At 39.8% G+C, this 25,696-nt stretch overlaps 4 protein-coding genes across 4 annotated transcripts; 2 read left to right on the plus strand and 2 right to left on the minus strand.

Annotated features, from left to right (window-relative positions):
- Positions 1–252: 252 nt before the first annotated feature.
- On the minus strand, positions 253–6,222 carry rxylt1 (ribitol xylosyltransferase 1). The gene is made up of 6 exons (XM_049573424.1): positions 5,982–6,222; positions 5,642–5,830; positions 2,808–2,910; positions 2,354–2,668; positions 2,048–2,218; positions 253–1,244 (listed from the first exon to the last, which is right to left on the minus strand). Exons 1-6 carry the CDS (start codon positions 6,130–6,132, stop codon positions 842–844), a joined length of 1,332 nt encoding a protein of 443 aa, XP_049429381.1. The 5' UTR covers positions 6,133–6,222; the 3' UTR covers positions 253–841.
- A 214-nt stretch (positions 6,223–6,436) lies between these two features.
- LOC125886998 (cytochrome b-c1 complex subunit Rieske, mitochondrial-like) lies at positions 6,437–8,575 on the plus strand. Its single transcript, XM_049573437.1, has 2 exons — positions 6,437–6,658; positions 7,855–8,575. The coding sequence occupies exons 1-2, from the start codon at positions 6,547–6,549 to the stop codon at positions 8,463–8,465; spliced, it is 723 nt and encodes a 240-aa protein (XP_049429394.1). The 5' UTR covers positions 6,437–6,546; the 3' UTR covers positions 8,466–8,575.
- An 812-nt stretch (positions 8,576–9,387) lies between these two features.
- On the minus strand, positions 9,388–11,656 carry zgc:112052 (protein C19orf12 homolog). Its single transcript, XM_049573439.1, has 3 exons — positions 11,522–11,656; positions 10,945–11,105; positions 9,388–10,854 (listed from the first exon to the last, which is right to left on the minus strand). The coding sequence occupies exons 2-3, from the start codon at positions 11,102–11,104 to the stop codon at positions 10,589–10,591; spliced, it is 426 nt and encodes a 141-aa protein (XP_049429396.1). The 5' UTR covers position 11,105; positions 11,522–11,656; the 3' UTR covers positions 9,388–10,588.
- Positions 11,657–15,550: 3,894 nt separating this feature from the next.
- On the plus strand, positions 15,551–24,109 carry uri1 (URI1 prefoldin like chaperone). Its single transcript, XM_049573421.1, has 11 exons — positions 15,551–15,930; positions 16,914–16,948; positions 19,747–19,825; positions 20,092–20,227; positions 21,442–21,533; positions 21,631–21,694; positions 21,844–22,039; positions 22,133–22,373; positions 22,463–22,614; positions 22,712–22,952; positions 23,338–24,109. The coding sequence occupies exons 1-11, from the start codon at positions 15,859–15,861 to the stop codon at positions 23,524–23,526; spliced, it is 1,497 nt and encodes a 498-aa protein (XP_049429378.1). The 5' UTR covers positions 15,551–15,858; the 3' UTR covers positions 23,527–24,109.
- The last annotated feature ends 1,587 nt before the right edge of the window (positions 24,110–25,696 follow it).

The raw sequence follows: 25,696 nt of genomic DNA on the forward strand, positions 1-25,696 counted from the left end.
CAAAAAAGATTGTAAATAGTGAAATACGTAGTATAAAAATATGTCATCTTAGTTTAAGGTTAACTAACTTTGAAGATACCATATTTTTTGCTCAATTAAATCACTTGACCTGTGACTTGATTTAGTTAAACCTTTTGTTTTTCATTTAAACTGAGATCAGTGTAGCTCCTGAGCATTAACTGGTTCACAGCGCCCTCTAGAGGGGAAATAAAAGCACAGGACAAGCACATCCACTCATTTCTCTTTAGGACAACACTCAAATTTATTTTCTTGCATTGTCTAAAATCCATGCATTACAGCACTGAAATAAATAAAACAAAGAAGAGATTCTTTATCTATGTTTTGATCAGAAAAGTGACACATGCCACAGTAACAACACCCATTTTCAAACTTCTCACAATACAAAATAATAGCTTTATGTACCATTTTCAAAACAAGGCCTAAAAACACATTATCTCATTCTACTCCTAATGTTTAGTGTTTTCTAAAAATCACAATATTAAGTGCATACAAACAGATATAAAACATGGCTCAAAATAATATAAGGACTTCAAAATGCAAAGGCAGTTTATCTTTTAGTATTTTAAACGCCTGGACATTCCAGCATTGTAAACATTGAGATGATAAATATACAATAAAGTCATGGGGCCCTTAACTGACAAATAATGGCAGCTTTACAACATACACAAATGGTTTTATAATAACCCGCACAGAAATATTACACTGAACGTCATTAGGTCACCAGTAGTATGTCACATTTCTCCACGAACCACAAAATAAATTAAACCAATATTGAATATGTATCCACGTTTATCTTTAAATGTTTAATTATGCACATCAGTCAGACGCTTTTGAAGAACGTCTCCTCGATGACCTCGGTGAACCTCTCCTTCATCTGCTGACGGAAGCTGGCGTACCACTCCAACAGCCTCCTCCTCCTGTCCACCCTCTGCTCCTGGCTCATCCCCCTCTCCCTCTCCAAGATGGCCGGCAGTTCTTTCCAGTCACTGATGAAGATGAAGGGCGCTCCCGCAGCTTTGAGCAGACGTAACGGGGAGCTGGGCCCGGCTGCACAGGTCCCAGGTGTCAGTACGTCTTCCACCACGGGCACCGAGCCATAAGAGCAGGCCTCATAGATGCGGTAGCACTCTGTGTTGATTCCGACTGGGCAGAGAGTGAGCTCGCTCTGTGCCAGAGCTGTCTGATAGCGTCTCAGACTGTCTGATGTCTCCTGAGGGAGCCACCTGAGGCAAGGAGAGAGGAAAGTATACTTAAGCTCAGCTCAACAGTAATTATGCAAGATATATATTCCTGTTCCAATGAGACGATTCATATTGTAGACATCTCACCTTAACTCGATTCATAATTTAACAAAAGTTAACAAACAAAACAGAAATTCTACATTTAAAATGTCCTAATACATAAAAATGGAGCTACCAATAACACCAGATTCACTGACAACATTATTAATGAAGAGGAACTCATCTCAAACTGCATATAAGACTGGAACCTGATCACAAAAAAGAATCACAGTCCTCAGCAGCCCTAAAATGTGTGGGTAAAGTTTGCAAACTGCTCACATTTAAGTTAAGCATGTAACACATTTCCAGTATAAGTGACAGGGGACAAAATCCACGCTTTCTGTGTAAAAATGGATTCTAAGGTTCAGTTTAATTACATAAGGACTAACCTCTTCAGCCTCTGTGATGTCTACTTTAACCATGTCATGTCAGCCCCCTCAATTTTATTTGAATTTCACCATACTAGACCTAAAAAATTATTTGAAAACCTTTGAATTTGATGTCTCAGTAAGTGTGGGAACCCCAGTGACTGTTAACTAAAATAGCTTTTATCATTAATAATCTCAATCATTTTATTATTTTTTAATTAAAACAAAGACACAACAGGAAGGTCTCAGTGACACATCCTTGATATTAATATTTTCAATTTTATGTTATTAAACAACATAATAATACAAGTAATACAGTCATAACAACTAAATAAAAAATTCTTTACTCTTGAATATCAGTCCTGAACAATGACTTACTTCTCCCTGGCAGTGGTGATGCAATCTTTTTCCAGACCAGACTGTTTCAGCACCTGCATGAGAGTTTCTCTGGAGGAATTTTTGTAAACGGTTCCTAAAAAATTGCAGAGGTATGGCCTGTTGGAGGTAATCAGTTGGGCATTCGGCCTGATCATAGGAAACTGTCTGTATCTGCAGAGATGAGCAGAACAGAGCAACATGTTAGACAACACTATTCATTAAAAAAATACAGTTTATTGTACTGTTATTGAGCACTACTGATGTTCACATACACATGCACACACATAGGATTAAGAAATGACATACGTGGCGACACCAAGAGGCCACTGGAAGACATCCTTGTCGTTGACCCAGGGGCTGTCGTACACTACAAACAGCAGGTCCACAAAGCCACCGTTTCTCTTCAGGTAAGGAGCGATGAAGTCATTGTTGCAGTGCTCATTGCCCAGCAGCACCACCGCCACATGTGACACTGTGTGCGACTGTACCAAAGCTTGGACATGCTCCAGCCACCGTGTGGAGTAAGAGACCTTCTGTGGCTCGCGGCCGTTCAGAACCAGAACCAGGCTGTTCATATCCAGAGGGACATGACCCTGAACTACAGCAGGGCCTGTGTAGAAACTAAAAATGGAGAGGAAAAAAGGGAGAAAGAACAAGTCAATTTGATAGCTCTGTTTTATTAAGGGGTTATTAAATGATGTGGTGTAATTCACAGAGTCCCAAAGGGCCGTTTTTACGTATCCCATCTTTGACCTGTTACCTGAAATCAATCTTCCCCGACTGCAGCTCGCCCTCTCTCCATTGTGCTACCTTGTCTGTGGGGTTGAGGGGTCCCTCTAAAATATGTTCCCAAAGGTAAAGCCCTGAGGAGAAAAGAAAGGTTCAATGCAATTTGCTACCGAAGTTAAAATGTCAACATGTGCAGAGCCAGAATGCTGTATCATTTTTAGGCTTCTGCAGCAGAGCATAAATCTGTTTTATGTAGTTTGTATCTAGATCTGAGTCTGTGGACACTTTTGGTATTATCAGGTGGATATACATTAGCTACTGAGCCCAGTGAGGCCTCACTTTAACTAGCATGCTAAAAGAGAAGTATGCAGCAAAGAGGAGGGCGACATTATAATTCCAAATGATAAATATAATTAGGTTATATTCCCACAGGGACCACCGAAGTTGTATATCTTTTTCTAACGTGAGAATTTTGTTTTAAGTAAGTAAGAACTCTAAGTTAAAGAGATTATCTAAAACCCTTCACAACATGTGAGATATAGCTTCATGTGGTTTTTGTTCTTCTGATATTTGCTCTTTTATTCTGGTTGACTTTATTTTATTTAACTCTGAGCTACACCAATGTAATTAATGTACTATTATATCGACTTTACTTTTTGGACTACAAACAGACTTGCAGAAAAACCCTTTTAATTCTGGACATTAAGGCACCCACCCGCCCTCTGCAATTACACTGCAACTGTAATGTAATAATCTATATACATATTTTCATCTTATCCACATCCAAACCATGCACACATATCAGGAATGTAAGAGCATTTTGGTTGTTCCCATCATTTGCTCTGTGAGATTTTTTTCCTCAGGCTATTGACTTGCTGCAGTTTTTCATCATACTACTCTAAGTTTGCAGTTATTTCTAAAGCTTTTAAATTATGTGCAGTTGTATTCTGTATTCTTTAATGCATTACACTCAGAGAGTGTAGTGTTCATTTTTTTGTTGTATTGCACAGTTTCTGTATTTCTTGCACCTCTGCTTCAGTGAGAAATAACATTCTATTCCACTGTATGATTGTATATGAATAAATGAAAATAACTTGGAAAGAAAAACTAAAAACAGTGCAAGGTTTAAAATTTAAACAACCAGAAGCCAAAGCACATCATCAGTGACCAGACTTGAAAAACAAAATGTTCAGACTAATTCAATATAAAGAAAAATATTTTAAAAATGTTGTGTAAAATTAATGAATAAATGAATGAATGAATGCATAAATGAATGAATACTTGATTGCCCCAAAGGAAATTTGCTTTGAACAATTAAGCATAAAAGAGTATTAAAAACATAAAAACAATAACACAACATAAAAACAAGTATCTCAGCATCATAAAACATAAAACATCATATAACATTATAACCAGTCGACGAACACACAGAGTCCATCTGGTTAACCAGCTCCTCAATTTTTGTGGTGCTTTAATGTCATATTCTGAACTTTTGGACATGTATGGTATTCCTGTTCCACCAAGGGAATATGCTTTAGTTTTTGATGCAATCCCTCCTGGTGTCGTATTGCTTCTTAAAAACTTTGTGGTATCTGAACTGACTTTACTACCCATGGATCCTGTTCTTACTGGTGTTGGTCACGTCTGTGCCTGCTCTAAAAAAGAATAAATAATAACTGTGCTATACATGCTTTATTTCAGAAAGAAATAGTCTCTGTTCCAAATGTTGTTTCCTATTGGAATAGTCTTACTTCAGACCTGGACTGGAAGAAAATCTGGTGCCTACCCTCTTAATGTTTTATTACAATGATGTTAAGGAAGAGATTTTAGAGATGGTTCACTGTTATTATCCCACAGAAGTATTTCTACAAAAATATAAAAAAGGACATTGTTGTCGGGGAGCTGGTGGCTTAGTGGTAGAGCAGGTGCCCCATGTACAAGGTTGTTGCCGCAGCGGCCCGGGTTCGACTCCAGCCTGTGGCCCTTTGCTGCATGTCACTCTCTCTCTCTCTCTCTCTCTCCCCCCCCTTCATGCTTGTCTGTCCTATACATTAAAGGCTAAAATTCCCTAAAAAATATCTTAAAAAAAAAAAAAGAACATTGTTGTGGACTGCTCATTTTGTTAAATGTTTCCGTAACATTTATGCCATCTATTTTAGTCTTGTCCATCCATCCATCCATTTTCGGTGCTGGGTCATGGGCGGAGCAGGCCATGCAAAGCCCCAAACACATCCCTCTCCCCAGCAATGCCTTCCAGCTCTTCCTAGGGGACCCCAAGGTCCCAGGCCAGATGAGATATGTAATCCCTCCAGCATGTTCTGGGTCTGCCCCAGCATATGTTTTGGCAAGATGTCTGTTCTGTTATTTCCCAGTATATTGATTTTGATTTTTCCATTTCTTATAAAAATGTATTGTTTGGCTTTTTTACTTGCACTTGTACCAAAGCAAATCAATACTATGTCATCAATTTGATTCTGTTACTTGCAAAATCTCTTATTCCTAAATCTAAATTTTCCAATAATAAAATTCCCTTTTTAACGTTTGAACATGAACTCAAACAATACATTACATCAATTCTATATTCTACAAACAGGAAAGCTACTAAAACATTGACTCTGTGTGCCCTGTGTAACATTTCATGAGCTGCTGTATGATTTCTGTTAGTGCTCTGATCCTCTGGCATAATCTGTTTATGTAAATATTGTGTTCATGCTTTTTCTTAATAGGATTTTTTTTTTTGAATGTATAAAATAAAATAAATAAAGCTGTGAAGTCCCAGTGTTGTCATTTCACGCCCATATCACAACACAGACGTGCTCTGTGGGCAGTGACAGAGTGATGTCATCTCATACTACCATGACTTACCTATGGCAGCTTTCCCCCAGATTTGTACCTTGTATCTTTTGGGTTTATTCTTGTCAATTCGCCCCATGTACTGTTTGAAGGCCTCCCTCTTCTTGTTCAGAGCAGAGTTGTAGTCCACCTGCTCATCCTCCCATGGATTCCAATCATCTGCTAAAAATGGAGCAGCAGCACCGCCATCTCTGACGCCACCTGCAAACACGGCACGCAACTTACTAACACCTTAACATCACAAATGTCTTTCATCCACTATTCAAAAACAGTTTCTAACTGTCAGTTTATAATAATATTAGGCATCTTATTTGCAATCGGGCGAGATAACGGTTGCGCTGCGTGAAATTACCCGTGAGTGCTGTGTCTTTCTTCACCACCCTGTGGACACGGGAGATTACTTTGGTGCTGAAGAAAACATTGTATGCAGCGTAAAGTGAAAATGCCACATACGCAAAAATAATTAGCAGGAATAGTTTTCTTTTTGGTATTTTCATTTTCATTTTCTTTTTTTCCCTCTCAGGTTACCATTGTGTAGCTCGTCTCCATTATTTTGTGGGAGGACCCTTGTTTACATCACGAGGACCCCTGGATATAGCTGGCTTAGATAATGCCTGTGCCAAATTCGCCGTTTTTTTTTATATATGTGGGTTTTTGTACAATTTATGATCAAACTATCACCTTCTCTCAACGCAGAATATATAGGGTGTAATTTTGGCATTGACTAATAAAACTTCAAAATAGCTCTACATATCGTAAAAAACGAAAGGGGCACTTCGGCCAGACCGTACGTAATGCGGAACGTTGTATAGGTGGAGCGGGTTTCTAGTGAAGCAGATCAAAGAGCTGCACGTAAGATATTTTACGCAAGGTCGTGTCCCCAGCTGCGGTCTGGAGGTCCCTCATTTCGGGGCAAAATGATGTCCATAGCCGCTCGCCCCGGGGTGCTGTCCCCGTACATGCAGGCTACAAAACACATAGTTAAAAGGCTGGTGTCCCCTGGAGCCAAGGACGCGGTGTCTGCTTCTGGTAAGGCCGAGCGACCGACGTGTGGCTAATGTTGGTCGGAGTTTGCAGCGGTGTTGAGCTGCTTGTCAACTCGAACTGGTTTTTTTTTACTGCTCAGTTAACATGTTAGTGATACACAAAGTTCACAGTTTGTGTACCTTTTATTGTTTTACCATTCTTGTCGGCAAACTAACTGTACTTCTAACAACTTCCGGTGGCTATTAGGAAACCGTAGTAGCCATGAAGTTGCCTAACATGACATATGAAACCTGACAGAGGGTCAACAATGGATAAAAATAAAAGTTTTAAGTGTATAAACATAGACTAGTGAGATGTAAAAAAAAAAACGTAGCACACACCTATACACGTCTGTCCACCAGTTTTCGGTATGGCATCAATCTTAAAAGTACATTCATGTAATACAGTTATCGAAGTATGCTGTGCCAATACAGTCTGCCTAGGTCAAAGAGTAGGTATATTACCGCTTACTATTGCTCAGAAGAAAATATCCAAATAAAGATAGTTTTTATTATTATGTAGTTCAAGTTTGTTTTCCTCCAGTGAAACAGTTTGTCTCTTATTCTGTGAGGCGATGGACATAAAAATGCCAAAGAATTCACTGGATCCAGATCATCAAATGTGAATATTTGTTAGTTTTGAGTGATTTCAGTGATAGCAACCACAGTATCTTTGGGTTTTAGACTTTTTGTCAGACAGAACAAGCCAGTTTTAGTAGCAGCTAGATTGACAGTATCTCAGTCTAGTCATTATCTGATGTGCTTAATGTTCCAGTAAGGAAAACAATCAAATCATGGTTTAGATTGGACTAGATTTTTTGAAGGTTGCTGTAATCTTTAATGCCTAACGTTTATGTGTGTAATATATAAATCACTATTGATTTAATTGGAAATTTCAGTTTTTAAAATTTAGTTACCTTGTTTAGTGGAACTAATTTTTAAAGTCTCATGAATGCACCAGAAATCATTTAGTGTGTATTTTCGATCATTATTAGATCCTGTTAATTAAGCCTTGAAAAGGGGGACACAATGTGATCTTTTGAAAGTCAATAAATGGATTTTGAAGAGGAAATGTGGTACAGTGAATAGAGAAGCACATTATTTTTTTATATGTTTTTGTAAGATACTGCATAGTTTGCAATTCATATGCCTCCCCGCTGCTTTTGTTTTTAAAAACTGCATCCTATGTCTCTCGTCCAGCTGCTGGGGGAATCCGCCTCAGCCACACAGACATCAAGATTCCTGACTTCTCAGACTACCGTCGCCCCGAGGTCGTCGACCCCAACAAGTCCTCCCAGGACAGCAGTGAATCAAGAAGGGCGTTCTCCTACCTCGTCACTGGAGCGACCACTGTAGTCGGTGTGTATGCAGCCAAGACAGTGGTCACCCAGTTCGTCTCCTCGATGAGTGCATCGGCAGACGTCCTGGCCTTGTCCAAGATTGAGATCAAGCTCAGCGACATCCCTGAAGGCAAGAACATGACCTTCAAGTGGAGAGGAAAGCCCCTGTTTGTCCGTCACCGCACAGAGAAGGAAATCGCCACAGAGGCGGCTGTAAATATCGCAGAGCTGCGTGACCCCGAGCATGACAAGGATAGAGTGCTTAACCCCAGCTGGGTCATCGTCCTTGGTGTGTGTACCCATCTGGGTTGTGTGCCCATCGCCAACGCCGGAGACTACGGAGGCTACTACTGTCCTTGCCATGGCTCTCACTACGATGCTTCAGGAAGAATAAGAAAGGGACCTGCTCCTCTTAACCTGGAGGTTCCTTTCTATGAATTCCCCGATGAGGACACAGTTGTGGTGGGATGAATACTGGAGCGCTGTCTCAGTTCCTCTCTGTAATATATATATTTTAGATGATAGATAACTCTGAGAGTTGGTGGTGTGTATTTACTAATAAAGACATATTTCCAACTATATGATTGAGCTGTTGCATCTTCTCAATTGTCAAGTGTTTCTTTTCTTCCATTGTTGATGCATCACTTTGATTTATTTCAGTCTTATGTTGGGATTAATGAATGACTTTATCTCCATAGATTTCTCTCACTCCACACAACCTTTAGTCTCTTGCAAATACACACAAAATCAATCAAATCAAAGCAAACACAAAGTTTCAAAGTTACAGAATGTGTCACAGAAAAATGAAGCAAAAAGGAACAAATGTCAGACTAAATCAGAGGGCAGGAAATGCTAAAAACAGGAGGAAAAACCATGTGAAGGGTCAACCGAATCCACAACTGCAACAGGTGAATAAAACCAGATTTTAAAAAGCTGTAACACTTTATTTGGATAATCTACTTACAGATATATGCATATGTTGAGTAAGTGGTTAAAGTTCAACTAAATTATCCTGAGAATATGAAGGTATGTTTATGATTTGATACATGCACTCTATAATTTGTTAAATGTCTACAGTATGAAGGTAAACAGTTGATTTGTAATAATCAGATTATAAGATTTTAAAATGTTACTAATACTCTCCGTAGGCGGACTATCCAAATGATGGGTAGTACATCTCTTTTCTCAGCTAAGTCCTGCCCATGGCCACATGTGACTCTAAAGAATCAGTAGATTGCTTATCCTAAGACCCCTTTTTTCCTTTATGGGTTTATGTCAGACAAAAACACAGTTTATACCTGTAAGGCATCTTATTTGACACAAATCACAGTGAGACTTAATCCTGACCATCACAGTGTGCTATATAAACCTGAATGAGCCAGTGAAATACACAAACTTTTTTTGTTTTTATTGATGAAATCATTTCAATACAATATACTGTACATATATGCTGGTTAACTCCTATTCTTAAAGGAATACTTCACCCACAAAATAAGCATTTATATATGGATTTTTCATGCCGCATCATCTTGAATTGTTAAAGAAAACATTGTTTATCTCACATGCCTCACATGTGATCGAAGAATCCAAAAACATTACAAACATTGTTGATTAATTGAAATCCTTGGGGGCACTGCCCCACCTTCAGTCCTTTTCTGGCCTTGATTAAAAGTTAAACTTATCTATGCTTTCACTTTCACACTTCTACTTTCTATTCACGCTTCACGCTGCTTGATTGTTTTTATGATTTGTAGTTTTACAACTCCATGATTTTTTGGTATCATTTAATCCATGTGTTTAACTGTTTATAATGTCCTTTCATATTAAATAGCCTCGTCTGTTTTATGTCCATTCTGTCTGTTTTCATGTGAAGCACTCAGACTTTAACTGTCTTTATTGTAAAACACTTTGTGCTGCATTTCTTGTATAAAAGGTGCTATATGAATTAAGTTTATTTTTAATATTATTATTACTTTTAGTGCTGGTCAGAAAGGGCTGAAGCCAAGACAATGCAACATGTTTGGGAAGCACTGAGGGTACGACTGGACACATGAGACTTGGATTATACTAAACAGGTTGTCTGAGAGTTTTTAAACAAATACAGTATTACCGTTTTTGGATTCTTCGTTTACCAGAGGCATGCAAGAAAAGGTAAGATGGCAAGAATAAACTGATAGGTATATAGATGGTCATTTTGTGGGTAAAGAATTCCTTTAAATGTAATAAATTTCCATCAAACCACAATATTTCACACTGCACATTTGGCATTCATTCAAGGCATAATCCTATGTATTCAGACATTAAAATGAGTGTAGCTGAACCACGATTATCAGTACCATGAAAGGCTCAATGAATAAATAATTCCTTCATTTGATGCACTTCCTGTAATAATTTAATCCAGTTAAACAGCTGTTTTCACAATATGCTGCTAACCAGCATACTGTTACCAGGACTGTGATGGTGCCTGTGCAATTTCACAACATGTGATTTCACATTTGATCAAGAGTCTCTTTAGCTTCACAAAATCAGTTCACACTCCGTCCTCCTGCGTATGTGCACCTTTGAGTCAGGTTATCCCAGTTTTTCCACAGACACTAATCCACATAGTGCACCTCCGCCTGCAGCTCCTTGGTGATGTACCCGAGAAGGGCAGCTGTAACCTGTTGCTTCAGGGTGGCGTTTCCCATCACTAGAGCAGTTAGCTGAGCCACATCAGTCCACTGAATGTCTCCCAGGATGGCCATGAGGTCACCATAAAGCTTCTGTTGCTGCTCAGGACTGAGCTCCATTATGATCTGAGGCAGCGGTTTGAATTGTCCACTGGTCAGCCAGCAGCCCAGAAGTCCTCCGACAGCACCACCTGCAAGGGGAGAAGGTTTCAAGCTTGTGAAATACAAAAAAATATCTCTTAAGTTTGAGAGAACCTGTTGCACAGCACTCTTCCACTTACCGACTGCAATGCCAAGAGGACCCCCGACCAGCCCTCCAGCGAAGGCCAGCCCTCCAGCTGCTGCCGCTCCCTTCCCTGAGCCTGTCACTGTGGTCCGGATTTGCTGATTGGCAGATAACTCACAACACAGCTTCATAACATCATCAATTCGATGACACATACTGTGGATCAGAGTTAGAATTGTAGGAGGCAGCACAGATACAATAACTGTAAACTACTTAACAGTCTAACACTGAGCATAAGATATGAAAACAGGAAAATACTGTCCGTTGAAATACAATCAATTATTATTGGCTATTCACAAATCACCTATTTTCAAAATGACAACAGATACTGACACACACTGAGCAGTTTAAAAAGACAGAAGATGCAATATGATCCTACAAGTCATTTTCTAATAAAAACACATAGATTACAGACTATAGCAATGTGGTGGTGTGATAGCTCGGATTGCATCAGAAAGCATCACAAGGCAAAGGTTACCACAGAGCAGCATCTATAGTCCAATTCAACCAATGATGATTCAGCAGAGCCTGTTACAATAAACACAGTAAACACAGTAAACATAAACACATACCTTGCTGTGTTATTAAATCCTCATCAATATTCGTCAGGTCTATGTTTACAATGTTAACAAGAGAGTGACCATGCTCTTATCAGCTGGCTATTCTTGATGTCTGAGCTTGCATGACTACGCCCGCAATGCCTGATGGGTACCATGAAGATGCTGCGTTCATGAGCATTCGGTCAATCCCAGGTTTCCTGGTTGTGCAGGTGCATACAACCTACATTTTTAGGTTTTAGGTCACTGTAATGCTATGTTTTCTATATCATGACAGTAGGTCATTGAAGATACTCAGCATATGATAAAAGATTTTGTTTGGGAGATTGTGCAGAAGTAGGGAGTAAGAATAACATCAGTGGCAGCAGCAAATAAAATATTTTTTTAATGTTAAAGATGCTTGCCCATGAACCTACTTAGCTGGCTACTACAATTAAGGTGTTTATTTGTCAGGGGTAAATGAAGAATGAATTCAAAGAGACACTCTTAAACCATTGATAATATATTAAATTGATAATTAGGGATACAGTTCTTAATAAATTAGCTAAGTTAGTTTGTTAGTTAAGGAGGACACCCTTAAACCCTTGGTAATATCTTAAATTGATAATTAGGGATACAGTTCTTAATAAATTAGCTAAGTTAGTTTATTAGTTAAGGAGGACACCCTTAAACCCTTGGTAATATCTTAAATTGATAATTAGGGATACATTTCTTAATAAATTAGTTAAGTTAGTTTATTAGTTAAGGAGGACACCCTTAAACCCTTGGTAATATCTTAAATTGATAATTAGGGATACAGTTCTTAATAAATTAGTTAAGTTAGTTCACTAGTTAAGGAGGACAACCTTAAACCCTTGGTAATATCTTAAATTGATAATTAGTGATACATTTCTTAATTCAATTATTTAAGGTAGTTTATTAGTTAAAGAGGACACCCTTATCTTAAATGGATAATTAGGGACACATCTCTTAAATAAATTAGTTAAGTTAGTTTATTATTCAAGGAGGGCACCCTTAAACCACTGGTAATATCTTAAATTGATAATTAGGGATACATTTCTTAATTCAGTTAGTTAAGTTAGTTTATTAGTTGAGGAGGACACCCTTATCTTAAATTGATAATTAGGGACACATCTCTTAAATAAATTAGTTGAGTTACTTTATTAGTTGAGGAGGACACCTTTAAACAATTGGTAATATCTTGAATTGATAATTAGGATACATTTCTTAATCAAATTATTTAAGGTAGTTTATTAGTTGAGGAAGACACCCTTAAACCATTGGTAATATCTTAAATTGATAATTAGGGACACATCTCTTAAATAAATTAGTTGAGTTAGTTTATTAGTTGGGGAGGACACATTTAAACAATTGGTAATATCTTGAATTGATAATTAGGATACATTTCTTAATCAAATTAGTTAAGGTAGTTTATTAGTTGAGGAGGACATCCTTAAACCATTGGTAATATCTTAAATTGATAATTAGGGATACATTTCTTAATTCAGTTAGATAAGTTAGTTTATAAGTTAAAGAGGACACCTTTAAGCCATTGATAATATATCTTGATAATTAGGGATACATTTCTTAATGAAAAGCTTTATGGAATTAAGGGGGTTTAGTGGTTTACTTGTATACATAAAAAAAAACCTCTTAAACTGATAACGTCAGATATTTCTGATTACTGTCCAATTTGTGGGGAAAGTCACCTACTCCTTAAATTCTTCTTAATTTGCTACTAACATACTTTTATTAATTATTATTGATTTTCCCCACATATTACAACTAATAGAAATAATATTTCCGATAGCAACTTAATGCAACATAAACAGCCAATGAGCGTCCAACAAGAAGGGGGCTGGAACCATGGGTGGATTATAGGCTATTAATATTCTGAAACCAAACTTGTTTATGTGAACTGATCCATCTAAGCGGCTTTAAATCCACTGATAGTTATGTGTGCTATTACATGAATATATATATGTTTAAACATTATCTGTAACTACATTATTTATGCAGCTGTGGGCAGATTCATCCTGTCACACTGCGTGGATGAAACCCACTGCTACTTCTCTAATAGATAAATCTCTGACAGCAGTTGTGTCTGTAACTGTGTCACAGTGTGCTGATCACTGCAGCAGGGATTCAGCTCAGTACAGTATGTCGACTGTTTACATTTGTGCAACCATCCACATTTACCCAGAGTACACCGGGAGGCACAGAGGAGCAGCTGCGTCAAGGTAGCTTCATGTTGCTGAAGAACGGAAGAACGCAATATTTTTTCTTCAAAATAAAAGTATGTAAGGGGACTGAGGAAAGAGTAGAGTGAAATATGAGATTCTTGTTCTTGAGTGTTTCCATCTTAGCAGGGGCGTAAATATAAACAGTGCAGGCAGTGTGGTTGCACTGGGGCCCGTGAGGTCGGGGGGCCCATGGAGAGAATGGACCCTCCAATAATGTGTTGGTGGGGAATGGGCCCTTATGAGTGATTGCCATCTTGGAAATATGCCTGTTTTCAAAGAAGAGCTCTCAATAAATTAAAAACAGTGCCCTTTGCTATGTGTGCCCTTGAAAAAGGCAAACCCATCTCTGTCATGTCTTTTTTGTAAAATAGTCATCAGTATCTATAACAAAATTATATGCTTATTCAAAATAAACTATAACAAACCACTGAAATGATTAAAGTAACCTAATAATTTCTCATTTTCTTTGGTATTTTTTGTAATGTACAGATATGCAATGACGATTGCTGGGTAATGTGTATGTTAATGTTATCCAGTGTCAAGTTTCTGATCATGTTATGAGACAATACCTGCACCATAGCGTACACTAATTGAGACCATCATAATAGCGCGCACTGGGGGCCGTCTTAACTACCTTACACCACTGCATCTAACTCTATTACTTCTACTCCACTACATTTCTGATTGAAATGTACTTTTTCATCAACTGCATTTGATAACTGTACTCATTATGCTCATGGATGGATTACTGAACAGGCCTATCAGGCCAAAGTGTCAGGGGGCCCCCATGCCTTCTCCTACAAAATGTCACATGAGAGACACATACCAACCAATAGGCAACCTCTGAGGCCGATGCAGAAGTGCCAGAAACTGCAGTTCATCAAGTGGCCTCTTGAGGCTTAATCACCATAGGCACCTGTGTTAACATGCCAAACTTTAAAGTAGAAATAATAATGTTACAGTAAGGTACAAAAACAGTTTTGGTCTCTATAGCTAAATTCAATGTTCATGATACGGGAGGAGAAGTTTTTTATTACTCACCTGAATGTAATTTATTAAGGCCCATAGTTATGCATATTAAAGAATGGGGCTGCTTGAGTGACAGGCTATCTGCGGGGTGTCACTATAGTTTACAGCTCCAGACTCTCATCCAAATATGGTCATTTCTGGCTCCAAAAAACAAAGATGGCGACGGCCAAAGTGCCGATCTTGAGGCTTCAAAATGGCAGTCCACAAAGCAATGGGTGACATCACGGTCGCTACGTCCATTATTTCATACAGTCTATAGTACCAACCCGGGACAGACTCAAAATGACTACAAAGAGACATAAAACCCAAATAAAGAGAGACTCAGTGACTTTAAAGTCTGTGTTCATTGCTCTTATGAAAGAAAGGTTAGATAGATAGATAGATAGATAGATAGATAATTAACCTTAAAGTATAATGAATTTGAGTCAATTCCACCTTGACCACCTACAAAATGAAAATGCTGCTTGAACAGTGGTGAAGTCATAAATAAAAATGATAAATGCAACAACAGGGGCTCAGCAGCTTTAAGATTAATCTGGTTATGCTTCTTGATAACTAAAAAATTGAATTCATAAGTTTTACTTGTGATGGATTAATTTTCTGGTGTATATTTATTTTATTTTATTTTTTACTAATTCTCTAGTTCAATTATAGTTTTGAATCTGTTCACTCCTGAGTAATTTTATTTTGTTAGTAGGCTAATTTGTTACACTTTGAGGCGACGTATCAATGAGAGCTTTTATTTTGAATATTCTGACCGGAAGTTCCGTTGTAAATGCTGGTGGTTTGACTTTGGACCGAGGTGCATGTCGCAGCGAGAGTGACGAGGAATATCTGTTCATCTTTGCATCTTAAAAACCGTGGATATTTTTGGAAATCATGCAGAAATCTTGAAATGAGAGTGTGAGATGGTATCACTTCCGAAAGTGAGGATAATTATCACTGCCCCATTGATGAATACGACCAGCACGGCTCTCAGGAATAGCTGCTGCTGCATTCATAAACACTTCTTTAGGACTCACAACAACCCCTGAGCTTTGTTTTGGGGTCACTAAACAACACATATTCCTGTTGTGCACGATGGCTGAAAAAGGTAAAATGAACATAGAGCATCTCGGCGGAGTTGTCAGGCTCCGAGAGGAACACGAGAAGGTAATTTCACCAGTTGACACCAAACGTTTCGCTGGCTAGTAACTAACGTCTAACGTTAGCCGAAGCACAGTCCGCTGCTGCTGCTGGCCACGCGGTACATCAGCACAGGCTTATAACCACGAGTGGGTCCGATAAACTGCTTTATACATCAAATATACACATTTATGCACCAATTGTACTAACTCATATGTCACATTAGAAAGTTGTGGGTTAATTGTTTTGACTGTCCATTTTCGAGAAGCTTCCTGCCTTGCAGCCTCACGTGCTCAAGTTCTTGTTTAAACGAATGTTGCCTTCACGGGGGTGTGTTCACTTTCGTTTCTTCGCACTTCTGCTGGGTTTAACAGCAGCCTGGTCGGGTTTGTTGACTTTGGGAAGTTGACTTTTAATGTCTTTAATGAAGTCTTGACCAGCTAGCTAACGGTTTAGCTAATAATGAATATTACACGTCATCGCCCCCCATAGATACTCGGACAGGAAGTCCCAACTGTACAAACACACTAGCTGAGAAGTTTCACTTTTGCGTGACCTCTGACAAAGCTGAAGCTCCCATCAGACTAGTTCACTGTTTTACCATCCAGTAATCAGATTACTTGTTAGTGAAATATAATAGCAGTTCTCATTTTCATGCAGACTGCAACAAACTTTGGTTTGTATCACAGTGAAGGGTGTTTGTGCAGATGTCCTCACCATGTGGACGTCGTTTTGTCAGCTGTGTTTGTCTTTCTCTTCTGCTTCCTTCATCTGGTTTGGGTGTTTTGTCTTTTTCCCTGTGTGTGATGATTTTTTTTAAATTCAGACAGAATATTAATTATTTGTGTATATGTACAGTAGTATTTGCAGCACTAGTCAAAAGAAAGTATTGATCAGGAAATGTGTAAGAATAAGGAGTCTGCTTGTGTGCTACCTTAACTCTTCTAGGCTCTTGAGGTTGCACAGATTTTCAGCGTGATTTGTATTGAAATTATCTGTCCTAAAAACAGGTGGTGAAAGACTGTGAAAGTCGGATTCAGCACTGGTAAGCATTGAGAAACTCCTATTTGACTTTTAACAATTGCATAATGACAACATTCTTTAGTTTTTTGCTTACTTTTTAATACACAGTAAGAAAATGTCTGCCACACAAAGAGTGTAGCAAAAAGCAGCTGGTCTATCTATGTTCTAATATGATAGGTTTTTCATTGGCGATATATAAAACATGTATACCTGTGAAAGGAAAAGGCATGCAATACACATCTCTGCAGTGTTCATAACATTAATAAATCAAAAGTCCATCAGCACAGCACCAAACCTTATATCATCAGGTGACCTAGTCTACACATAAAGCCCAAAAACCAACAAACAAAAGAGGTCCCTATGATACAACCAAAGCAAAATAAGCAAAAGCCCACTGTCTCTGTCTGTATTTTACAATTGTAGTACATTTCAGTACAATGTGTAGCTTCTGTGACTTAAAACAAAATGGATTCCACCAGACAAGCAAATATGGTGTTGGGGCTAAAGCGAAAGCTGGTTTGGAGATCTTAGGTAGACATGACTTGTCCCCCAAGAGCTAAAGAAGCAGCATCATTCTTAAAATTTACTTCGTACATATTAAAGGCAAGTCTTTTCTGCGCAGCTCTTGCTGTATGATAGAAAACATTGGCCACAGCCAAGATTTTATGGCTCTGAACTTGCTTGTCTCTGAGTGATCTATTCCTACAAATACTACCAATTTAAGAATGAAATTAAATGGATTTTTCACCCAGATATCAAGCTTCTGTCATTACCCACTCATGTAGTTCAGAGAAGTTTGTGTTTAGTCGAGACACAGTTGGTATGGCTCCACGTTCAAACTGCATAATTTATAGTCTAATAATAGCCACGAGTGTGGCTTCCTCAATTAATCAAGCATGATTCTGTGCAATATTGATGCTTTGCGTCGAGAGTGCCGGCTCTGGTCAAAATCAACAAATTAGACACTCCCTGACCAATCATAGGCGTTTGTTTCAAGTATGCTGCAATTAGCCCGTTTATTCCTGATACTCAAACACAGTTGCAGTCGCAAGAAGGAGCGTTTTTAGTACACAGGCAACTTTAAAGGCCCTGTGATGATCTGTGTGATTGTCTCTGACCACCAGGATGGGCCAAAGACAGTTTCAATCTTCCACCACCACAAAAAAGTTGTATTTGATTATAATCAACACTATTAGACCTCGGCTCAGGTTGATATTGGTGCAGAGAACTCAGTGTACCAACAGGCCCTTTGCCACAGCAGCTATTTTGACTTGTTACAGTAGAAAAGCACAGGTGTTACTGAGAACATTAACAACGGCTCTGTTATATTTAAGTGTCCCAGTAAGCCATGACAGTGTGGCAGTGAGCCAGCATGCACAAAACCAGGACCCACTGAGTTCACCTGTGCTTTTCCTACTGCCATATGCAAAAGTATCTTCCTCCTGATACACGATCCCTGACATGATAAGGTGTATAGTGTCCCAACAAAACAGATGCAGCAAAGCTAACAGGAGAGTGAAGGTGTCAGTGTATACAGACCCACACAGTCCTAAGAAAAGCACTAATCAGACAGAGTAAGCAGAGACACCTGTGAGTGGGATGTGACTTTCTAGGGGGCTCTACTGCAGTGTAACTTCTTTACAGTGAATCCATTTTCATTAATTGGCAGCAGCAGGTTACCGCTGGTATTCTTGGTCATATTGATTACAGATACAGTTAGTATTATGTGGAAATTGGGGCTGTTGCCCGTCAGTTTAAGGACAATACCATGCTTCTTCAAAGATGACTAAAAAATATTTCAGTGTTGTCAGCTGAGCAGCCCTGCTGTCAGTCTTGAAAGACCCTTCCCAACCCTGCCACCCAACCCACACAGCGGATTTAACTTATTTGACTTATTGGAGCTCTTCTCAGGCCTGTGTGGGCTTGTACAGACTGTGCTTGACATTTCTTTGATTCTCCTGTTAGTTTGTTTGGACTTGTCAGGACGAGACAAGTTTCACTTTAATCGTTCTAACTGGCACACTGAGTCCAGTGATGTCACATAATTCACAACATAGTCCCGCCTCCTTGTAATCTGAACAGAGGATTAACAAAGCAGATTAACTGAAAAGGCCTGCATGGATACTCGACCCTTGTGCAATGCACCAGCAGTTAATTAGTGTAATTAATTAGTGTTAGTGTTAATTAGGTAATGCAATGGATTCTGTTGCTTTAGGGTCCATTTTTAAGGTTGAGGTAAAAGGTCACAAGGAGACTATTCCAGCAATCAGTGAGAAAAACCAATGAGATAAGGTCAATGATATTGGAAGCACATTGCTTTCATCCAGCAACAACACACTTTGTTTACCGTGCAGAGAGCATTGCATAACTTCCTATGTGTGTCACAAACTGTTCAAACTGGTGTTGTGACCCTCACTGGAGAAACTAGGCCATCTCGAAGCATTTTTAAAATTGTGAAACTAACTTTTGGAGCAACTGCATATTTCTGTGTTGTTTATCTGCACGAATGAAGGCACCAGAGCGTCGTCGTGATTTTCTCTGAAGTTTGTCCATTGGCAAATAGATACAAATGAATACCAGCGACTTCTTTCGGAGTCTTGGGTCACACCAAGTGTCCCCCCACTCCACTTAGGGGGGAAACAGGCGCTTCCTCATTACTCCTGTTGTTTGCTTCCCGTTGTTCTGTTAAACATCCCAAAATAAATCAAACAAACCAATCTGGGTAACAATGGCTTCAGAGGAGATTTGTGGCTTGAAATGAAAGAGAAAAAATCTGAATAGTCGTTGGCCTGACATCATTGTAAATCGATGCTTTTACAGGAAGAAGGTGTCAGGTGACTACGAAGCCCTGAATGACCGCCTTAAAACTCTTCCAGATCAGCTGTCTTATGACATCATGGTGAGTGCAGACATTGTTGAAATGCATGGGGAAAACACACAGTCACACAGCCTGTGCATTGTGGGTGAGTTCTGACATGAATTCCTGTTGCAAGTTTGCCATTTACATTCTTAACTTTGCAGAAGCTGATCTTAAATAGGCACGTTTACTGCCGTTACTGAGTTTTATTTCTTCTTTTCTCCCACTTTCGTATCCACATTCTGCCACCTGCTTCATTAACTGTTTCTCTTTCCTTCTGCTCTTTTTCCCCTCTGTCCTATAAACAGGTGCCATTTGGCCCTTTGGCCTTCATGCCAGGGAAGTTGGTGCACACAAACGAGGTCACGGCGTTGCTCGGCGACAACTGGTTTGCCAAGTGCTCTGCCAAACAGGCTCAGAAAATAGTCGATCACAGGATGAAATGTGAGTCTGTTTTTGAAAAGACTGCTTTCTGTCCTCACTAAAGACGGCTTAGTTTAATTTTGATGTAGTGGCTCAGCACTTCTCTCGTTCCTCCAGCAGAGGGCGTCGCTGCATCAAGCTTGTCTGAGGAATCACTGAAGTGACAAACTTTCAGCTGAGCCAATTTTTTACCAGAATATTTGGGGAGAAACTTTTGAGATACTTGTAGAATTTAGTCTTTTTAAAGGAAATGTTTAGTGAACTGTAATGCCTCCTCTAATAACTGTACTGAAATCTTGAAGCGTGCATGATTTTGACATATGCAGGGTGCTTAATTTCACATGTGGTTACAGGGTTGCAAGCTGCAAGGCACATTTGCAGTGCTCATTCGCTGTGCTGCTCTTGCACTTGTGTTTACATGTCACTGTTGTCACCGTCTCTGTTTTAAATCATATCCTCTCCCCTCCTGTGGTGAAATCAAAAGTCCCGTAAATGCAGCATTTATTAGTTTGATCGAGTGCAAGAAGTCTTTGGACAAAAAAAAAGTGTTAATTCTAACATGGGTTATGCGGAGCCATGTTTTGCCTGTGTTTTCCCTGCTGCTCATTCTAGGATTGAAAATCTCATATCAAGTCAAATGGGCCCAAGTAACGATCTCTGATGTGAACATTATTAGAGTGTTTAGTGAAGCAGAAACATGCTGCCACAGCCCATCCGCAGCCGTCTGCCCCCCTCCTCCTCCTCCCCCCGCCCTCCTCCTATCTCCTGACCCTGCCCACCCCGCTATTACAGAGCTAAGTGCTGTAATACAAACATAGCTGGCTGAAATGTGTCAGACAGCGGCTGAGTTGTCAGGCCTTCTGTGTTTGACCTTTCCTCACTTCCAGTTGATGCACTGACTGGAGGGGCTCCCAATCGCCATGGAAACAAGGGCCCTCTGCCGCTATTAGTAAAAGGGCTTAATTGTTGTCAAGATTTAATGATCCGGAGTAGTATTCAGGGCAGAAGATATTATGAACTGTTTGTGTCATCATTTTTCAATTTTTTCCCCCCAACTTGTTTAGGATTTTAACCCTTCAGCTGCTGTTTCCCATTGTTATATTAAATGATTTATTTAAATCTATATCAGCCTGCAGCCTTTTTTTTCACACTGAGTTTTGTCAGTCTGCTTTCGACTCCCTGAAGGCACATTTAGATGATAATGTACCTCCTTTTTTTTCTCTCTCTCTCTTCAGATGTGAAGCGTGAACTTGATGATCTGTCGAAGACGATAAAAAACTTTGAAGCGAGAGTTGGGCTCGTGAAGGATTTGGAAACCATGTCATCTGTACGTAGCATTGCTTCAAGTTGTTTCACAGATGAGGTATTGCGTAAGACGATGTACATAAGGTAAGGCAAGTGTATTGACCTTGCTTCTTTTTTAGAGCAAAGGGGACTATGTTGACATTAGAGAAGAGACCGGAAAGGAGGACGCTGCTGTCACCAAAGGTATCTTTGTCACTATGTCTTCTGCCCTCATTTGCTTGTCCATCTTTCTCTAACAAAAGGCAAAGAAAGCTTATTGTACACCAAACTCAGGTTGACATTTAAGCTAAAAAACGTATCGAATTTCTTTCCCATCTCGCCTGCATTACCAGGAAAGCAAAGAATAGCTCACAAACCAAATTCTAAGCCCAAGTTGGACGCCGTGTTGGATCTAAAAGAGGAGGATGAGGAGAATGAAGGAGAGGCCGGAGATAGAGGGAGCAGAAAGGGCATCATGACTGAGGAGGAGTTGTGGGCTAGATTGGATGAACTCGAGAAACTGGAGGAGCTGCAAGACGAGCAGGACAGGTAGATGAACACACTCAGGGTGTTACTTTAATGATGCACGTTTTCTAACCTTGGGCAAAATTAAAACGTCTCTCGGAAATGTTTTTTTTCTAGATTATACGATAACGCAGACATGAACGGCGAGGACACATCATCCCTTTCCTCAGAAGAGGAGAAGGAGGGAGACGCTGCGCCTCCAGTGAACGGGCTGAGTCTGAAGCCGAGCTGGGCGTCCGTGCCTCACAGTAAAGCGCCGCCGAGCACAGACAGGAAAGCGGAAGAAGAAGACGACGAGGAAGAGGAAGGCAGCTGTTTGCCCACCATCTATTTCTCTCACACGACAGAACCCAAGAAGGTCAGAGTGATAAATAACTTATTTTAAGTCTGCAGTTTAGTTCTGTTTTGGGGACTTTCTCTTTACCCTGACTCTGTCTTGTTCTGCAGGTGAGGATAAACACAGGTAAAAACACCATGTTGAAGTTCAGTGAAAGGAAAGAGCAGAAGGAACACTCAAAGAGGAAAAAGAAAAACGGCCACAATAACGGACACTCGCATCACGAACTTCACAAGATCACAACACCGACCGACATTTACAGGTATGAACAGCACTAAATTCAGACATATCAGAATTGAAAAAGAGGTCTGTTTAATTAGGTTCCTCTCCTTTGATTGGTGATCTGCTGTCTTTGCCAGGTTGTTTGTGGACGTGAAGAACGGGGAACCCATCCCCAGGAAGTCAATCCTAAAATCTCGAAGCAGAGAGAACAGCGTGTGCAGCGACACAAGCGAGAGCAGCACAGCGGACTTTGAAGAGCGCCGCATGATCGGACGCAGCTTCAGCCATGACGAGGCGACGCACAGCGACACCAGTGACGGTATTACGGAAGAGGACAGTCCCACGGCGGTCCCACTGCACCCTGCCAGCCGATTCGAGGTAAACAATTTGTGGTCGTCTATTAGTTCTTCTCCCTGTCTGTTTTTTTTTGTCTGATCAGGTCTTAGTCAAGGTGCTTTGTACAGTCTTTAATCTCAGTTACAGTGTGAAGGAAGACGCCTATCTTATGAAACAGTTTATGAAAATTGCACCTTTGAGCCTCAGATCCCTTAATGAGAACATAAAACTCCCACAGAAGCCTCTTTAAGTTAAAATGGGAGCTGCATATGGTCGAACAATCATTAAATGGTAGTCACAAGAGGTGGCATGAATGAGAAAACACAGCACGAAAACAGCGTAAACTCGTTTGTGACCCTAAACCTTCATCAGTCACGTAACACCACATTAACAGTGATTTCTCTCCGCCTCTCTCTCTCTTCTCCAGGCCTTTTCAGGTACAGTAGTAGAAAAGGATCCGATGCCTTCAGGTGTCCCCCATCTGACCATCACTCCACCAGCTCTGCCGACCATACTGGAGAGGAAACAGGAAGAGGTGGCGCCTGACGCGGCTCCGCCTCAGCAAGCCCCGAAGAGGGTGTCGAAGTTTAAAGCTGCCAGGTTGCAACAGAAGTGACTCTAAACCAGCAGATATCCATGAATCTCAATAACTGTTTTTTTGTTGTTTTTTTTTAAGAAAGCCTTTGTCTGTTTTCCACAACTGATAACCTGCACAAACCATCCTCTCCTTTCTTTCACTTGTCTTTCTCTTTAATCCACACACAATCCTTGATCATGACTTCATTGAGAAGAAGTAGAGTAGCAACGCCTTGTAGGTAACTTCTTTTTAAGAAACTCCAAACACTAGTAATGCAGTCTCTTTTGCTTATCCACTCCCGCAGCATAAATGGCGCTTAATTTGTCCATCTTTCTGCGGGGCTTGCTTAAACCGTTTGCCGTCTGTCACGTTTACCTGTCTTCTTCTTCTCTGTTGATCTGTGCTATCGCCAGTGTAGGTGAGACTCCAGGCTACATGTAGGATCAGTTGCCTCGTTTTGTTTCCTTTTCCAAGTATTGATCATAAAACAGAATCAGTTCTCATTTTACCTTCTCTTGACCTGCCTAATGAATGTACGTATTCCTTTGTGACGAGCTTTGTGTAAAGACAAAAAAAGAATATCGACGGAAACTAAAAGGAAAATAAACGATTTTGGCTACAAGTCTTGCTTCTTCTTTCTTCCTTGAAAAAATATCACCATCTTCTTGGTTTCTTTTTTCGTTTTTGTTTTGCTAATAGGCCGTTATTCTGTATCTGAATATCAGTTTGGAAAGCTCTCCTCGTTGTTGTCACGCTGCATGTGTAATAGTAACACATTTTTGCTCCCGATACCTAGTGCAAATTGTTTTGGTCTTTAAACAGCTATTACTAGACACTGACTGAGCGAATATGGTCGCTAATGAATTATTGTTACTCCCTGTGAATTTCCTGTTGTGCATTAAAATTTGAAGAACTAAGTTAAGCACCATCCCTGTGCCATATTGCAGCCAAACTCTGTAAGCGAGCAGTGACATTTCATCAAACTTGTATAGCAAACTGAACACAGAATGCCTGTTCCAGTTAGCGTAAGTACAATCAAAGTGCAGCCTTAATGAGAGAGGGAGCCGACCACTCTCACAACAAATCACGTTTAGCATGGGCCCACAAACAAAAATTAACTGCTGGGGACAAGAGGAAACTCTGATTCAGAGATCACAGGAAAAATCTGGGATGTAAAACATCTGTACTGCTGTATGATTTGATATGTGGATGATGGGGTGCATTAAAATCCTTAATTTAAGCATGAGTACCAGTGCATCCATCAATCAGTTTTCTGTAACCACTTATCCTCTTAAGGGTCATGAAGGGCTGCAGCCTGCGGAGTGCACACTGGCCAGGACACCATCAGACCAGCTCAGAGACAGAAAACCATTCACACTCACATTTACACCTACAGGCAATCTAAAGTCACCAGTTAACTAACCTGCATGTCTGTGGACTGTGGGAACCAGAGCACCCAGAGGAAACCCACATTATATGGGGAGAACATGTAAACTCAACAAGGAAGAGCCCAACCCAGCCAGTGGGTTTGAACCAGAACAGTATTGCTGTGAAGCAACTGAGTCCATTACAAGTAAAAGTCCTCAATCCAACCTCCTGCTCCAGTAGAAGTATGTAAGTATTAACAGCACTTACTTTAAAGGTAAAAAAGTGTGATGATTTATTAATATTTATTGCATTATTATACTCTTAACACATCAGCGTATGATTAGCATTTTACTGTTTCCATCCTAGGGGTCAGGACCCCTCCAAAGGCCCTCTAGACAAATCTGAGGGGTCGTGAGATGATTAAAGGGGAAATGAAAAACAGTTCTGCTACGTAAATCTGTCATTTTGGACATTTCTCTAATAAATTATAACCATCTGATTAAGTTAGAGGGAAAAGGTTTCTTTGGTGGAACTGCTACTAACTCATAGACATCTGAAACATGACAAGAGGCCCCAACCAGACACAGTTCTTTGTAAGGATTCATATATCAAGAAAGCTTTAATTTTTAACTGTGATGAATTGTAGGAGCTTATCATAAATATTTTTCATTTAAAATCTTAATCTGAAAAAAATTCATGGCTGATGAAATACTGCAGTAGAGTAAAAAGAAAGTAGCAGACATTTTAAAAAGCCTGTAAACAAAATATAGTAAAGTACAAGATCAGATCAGAGACTCACTAAAAAGATTTTACTTCTAACTCCTACTGTCATCCCTGGGCT

Source organism: Epinephelus fuscoguttatus, linkage group LG4 (genome assembly GCF_011397635.1).
Source record: "Epinephelus fuscoguttatus linkage group LG4, E.fuscoguttatus.final_Chr_v1".
Lineage (NCBI taxonomy): Eukaryota > Metazoa > Chordata > Actinopteri > Perciformes > Serranidae > Epinephelus > Epinephelus fuscoguttatus.

What these genes read in the sequence shown, in the direction of transcription:
- uri1 (XM_049573421.1), top strand. Translation starts at nt 15,859, where the DNA reads ATGGCTGAAAAAGGTAAAATGAACATAGAGCATCTCGGCGGAGTTGTC. An exon ending in ATTTGGAAACCATGTCATCT is followed by an intron (nt 21,534 to 21,630) that starts GTACGTAGCATT and finishes CTTCTTTTTTAG; the next exon opens with AGCAAAGGGGACTATGTTGA. An exon ending in ACCCTGCCAGCCGATTCGAG is followed by an intron (nt 22,953 to 23,337) that starts GTAAACAATTTG and finishes TCTCTTCTCCAG; the next exon opens with GCCTTTTCAGGTACAGTAGT.
- LOC125886998 (XM_049573437.1), top strand. Translation starts at nt 6,547, where the DNA reads ATGATGTCCATAGCCGCTCGCCCCGGGGTGCTGTCCCCGTACATGCAG. An exon ending in GGACGCGGTGTCTGCTTCTG is followed by an intron (nt 6,659 to 7,854) that starts GTAAGGCCGAGC and finishes TCTCTCGTCCAG; the next exon opens with CTGCTGGGGGAATCCGCCTC.
- zgc:112052 (XM_049573439.1), bottom strand. Translation starts at nt 11,104, where the DNA reads ATGTGTCATCGAATTGATGATGTTATGAAGCTGTGTTGTGAGTTATCT. An exon ending in TCCTCTTGGCATTGCAGTCG is followed by an intron (nt 10,855 to 10,944) that starts GTAAGTGGAAGA and finishes CTCCCCTTGCAG; the next exon opens with GTGGTGCTGTCGGAGGACTT.
- rxylt1 (XM_049573424.1), bottom strand. Translation starts at nt 6,132, where the DNA reads ATGAAAATGAAAATACCAAAAAGAAAACTATTCCTGCTAATTATTTTT. An exon ending in GAAAGACACAGCACTCACGG is followed by an intron (nt 5,831 to 5,981) that starts GTAATTTCACGC and finishes CCGTGTTTGCAG; the next exon opens with GTGGCGTCAGAGATGGCGGT. An exon ending in CTGGGGGAAAGCTGCCATAG is followed by an intron (nt 2,911 to 5,641) that starts GTAAGTCATGGT and finishes TTTTCTCCTCAG; the next exon opens with GGCTTTACCTTTGGGAACAT.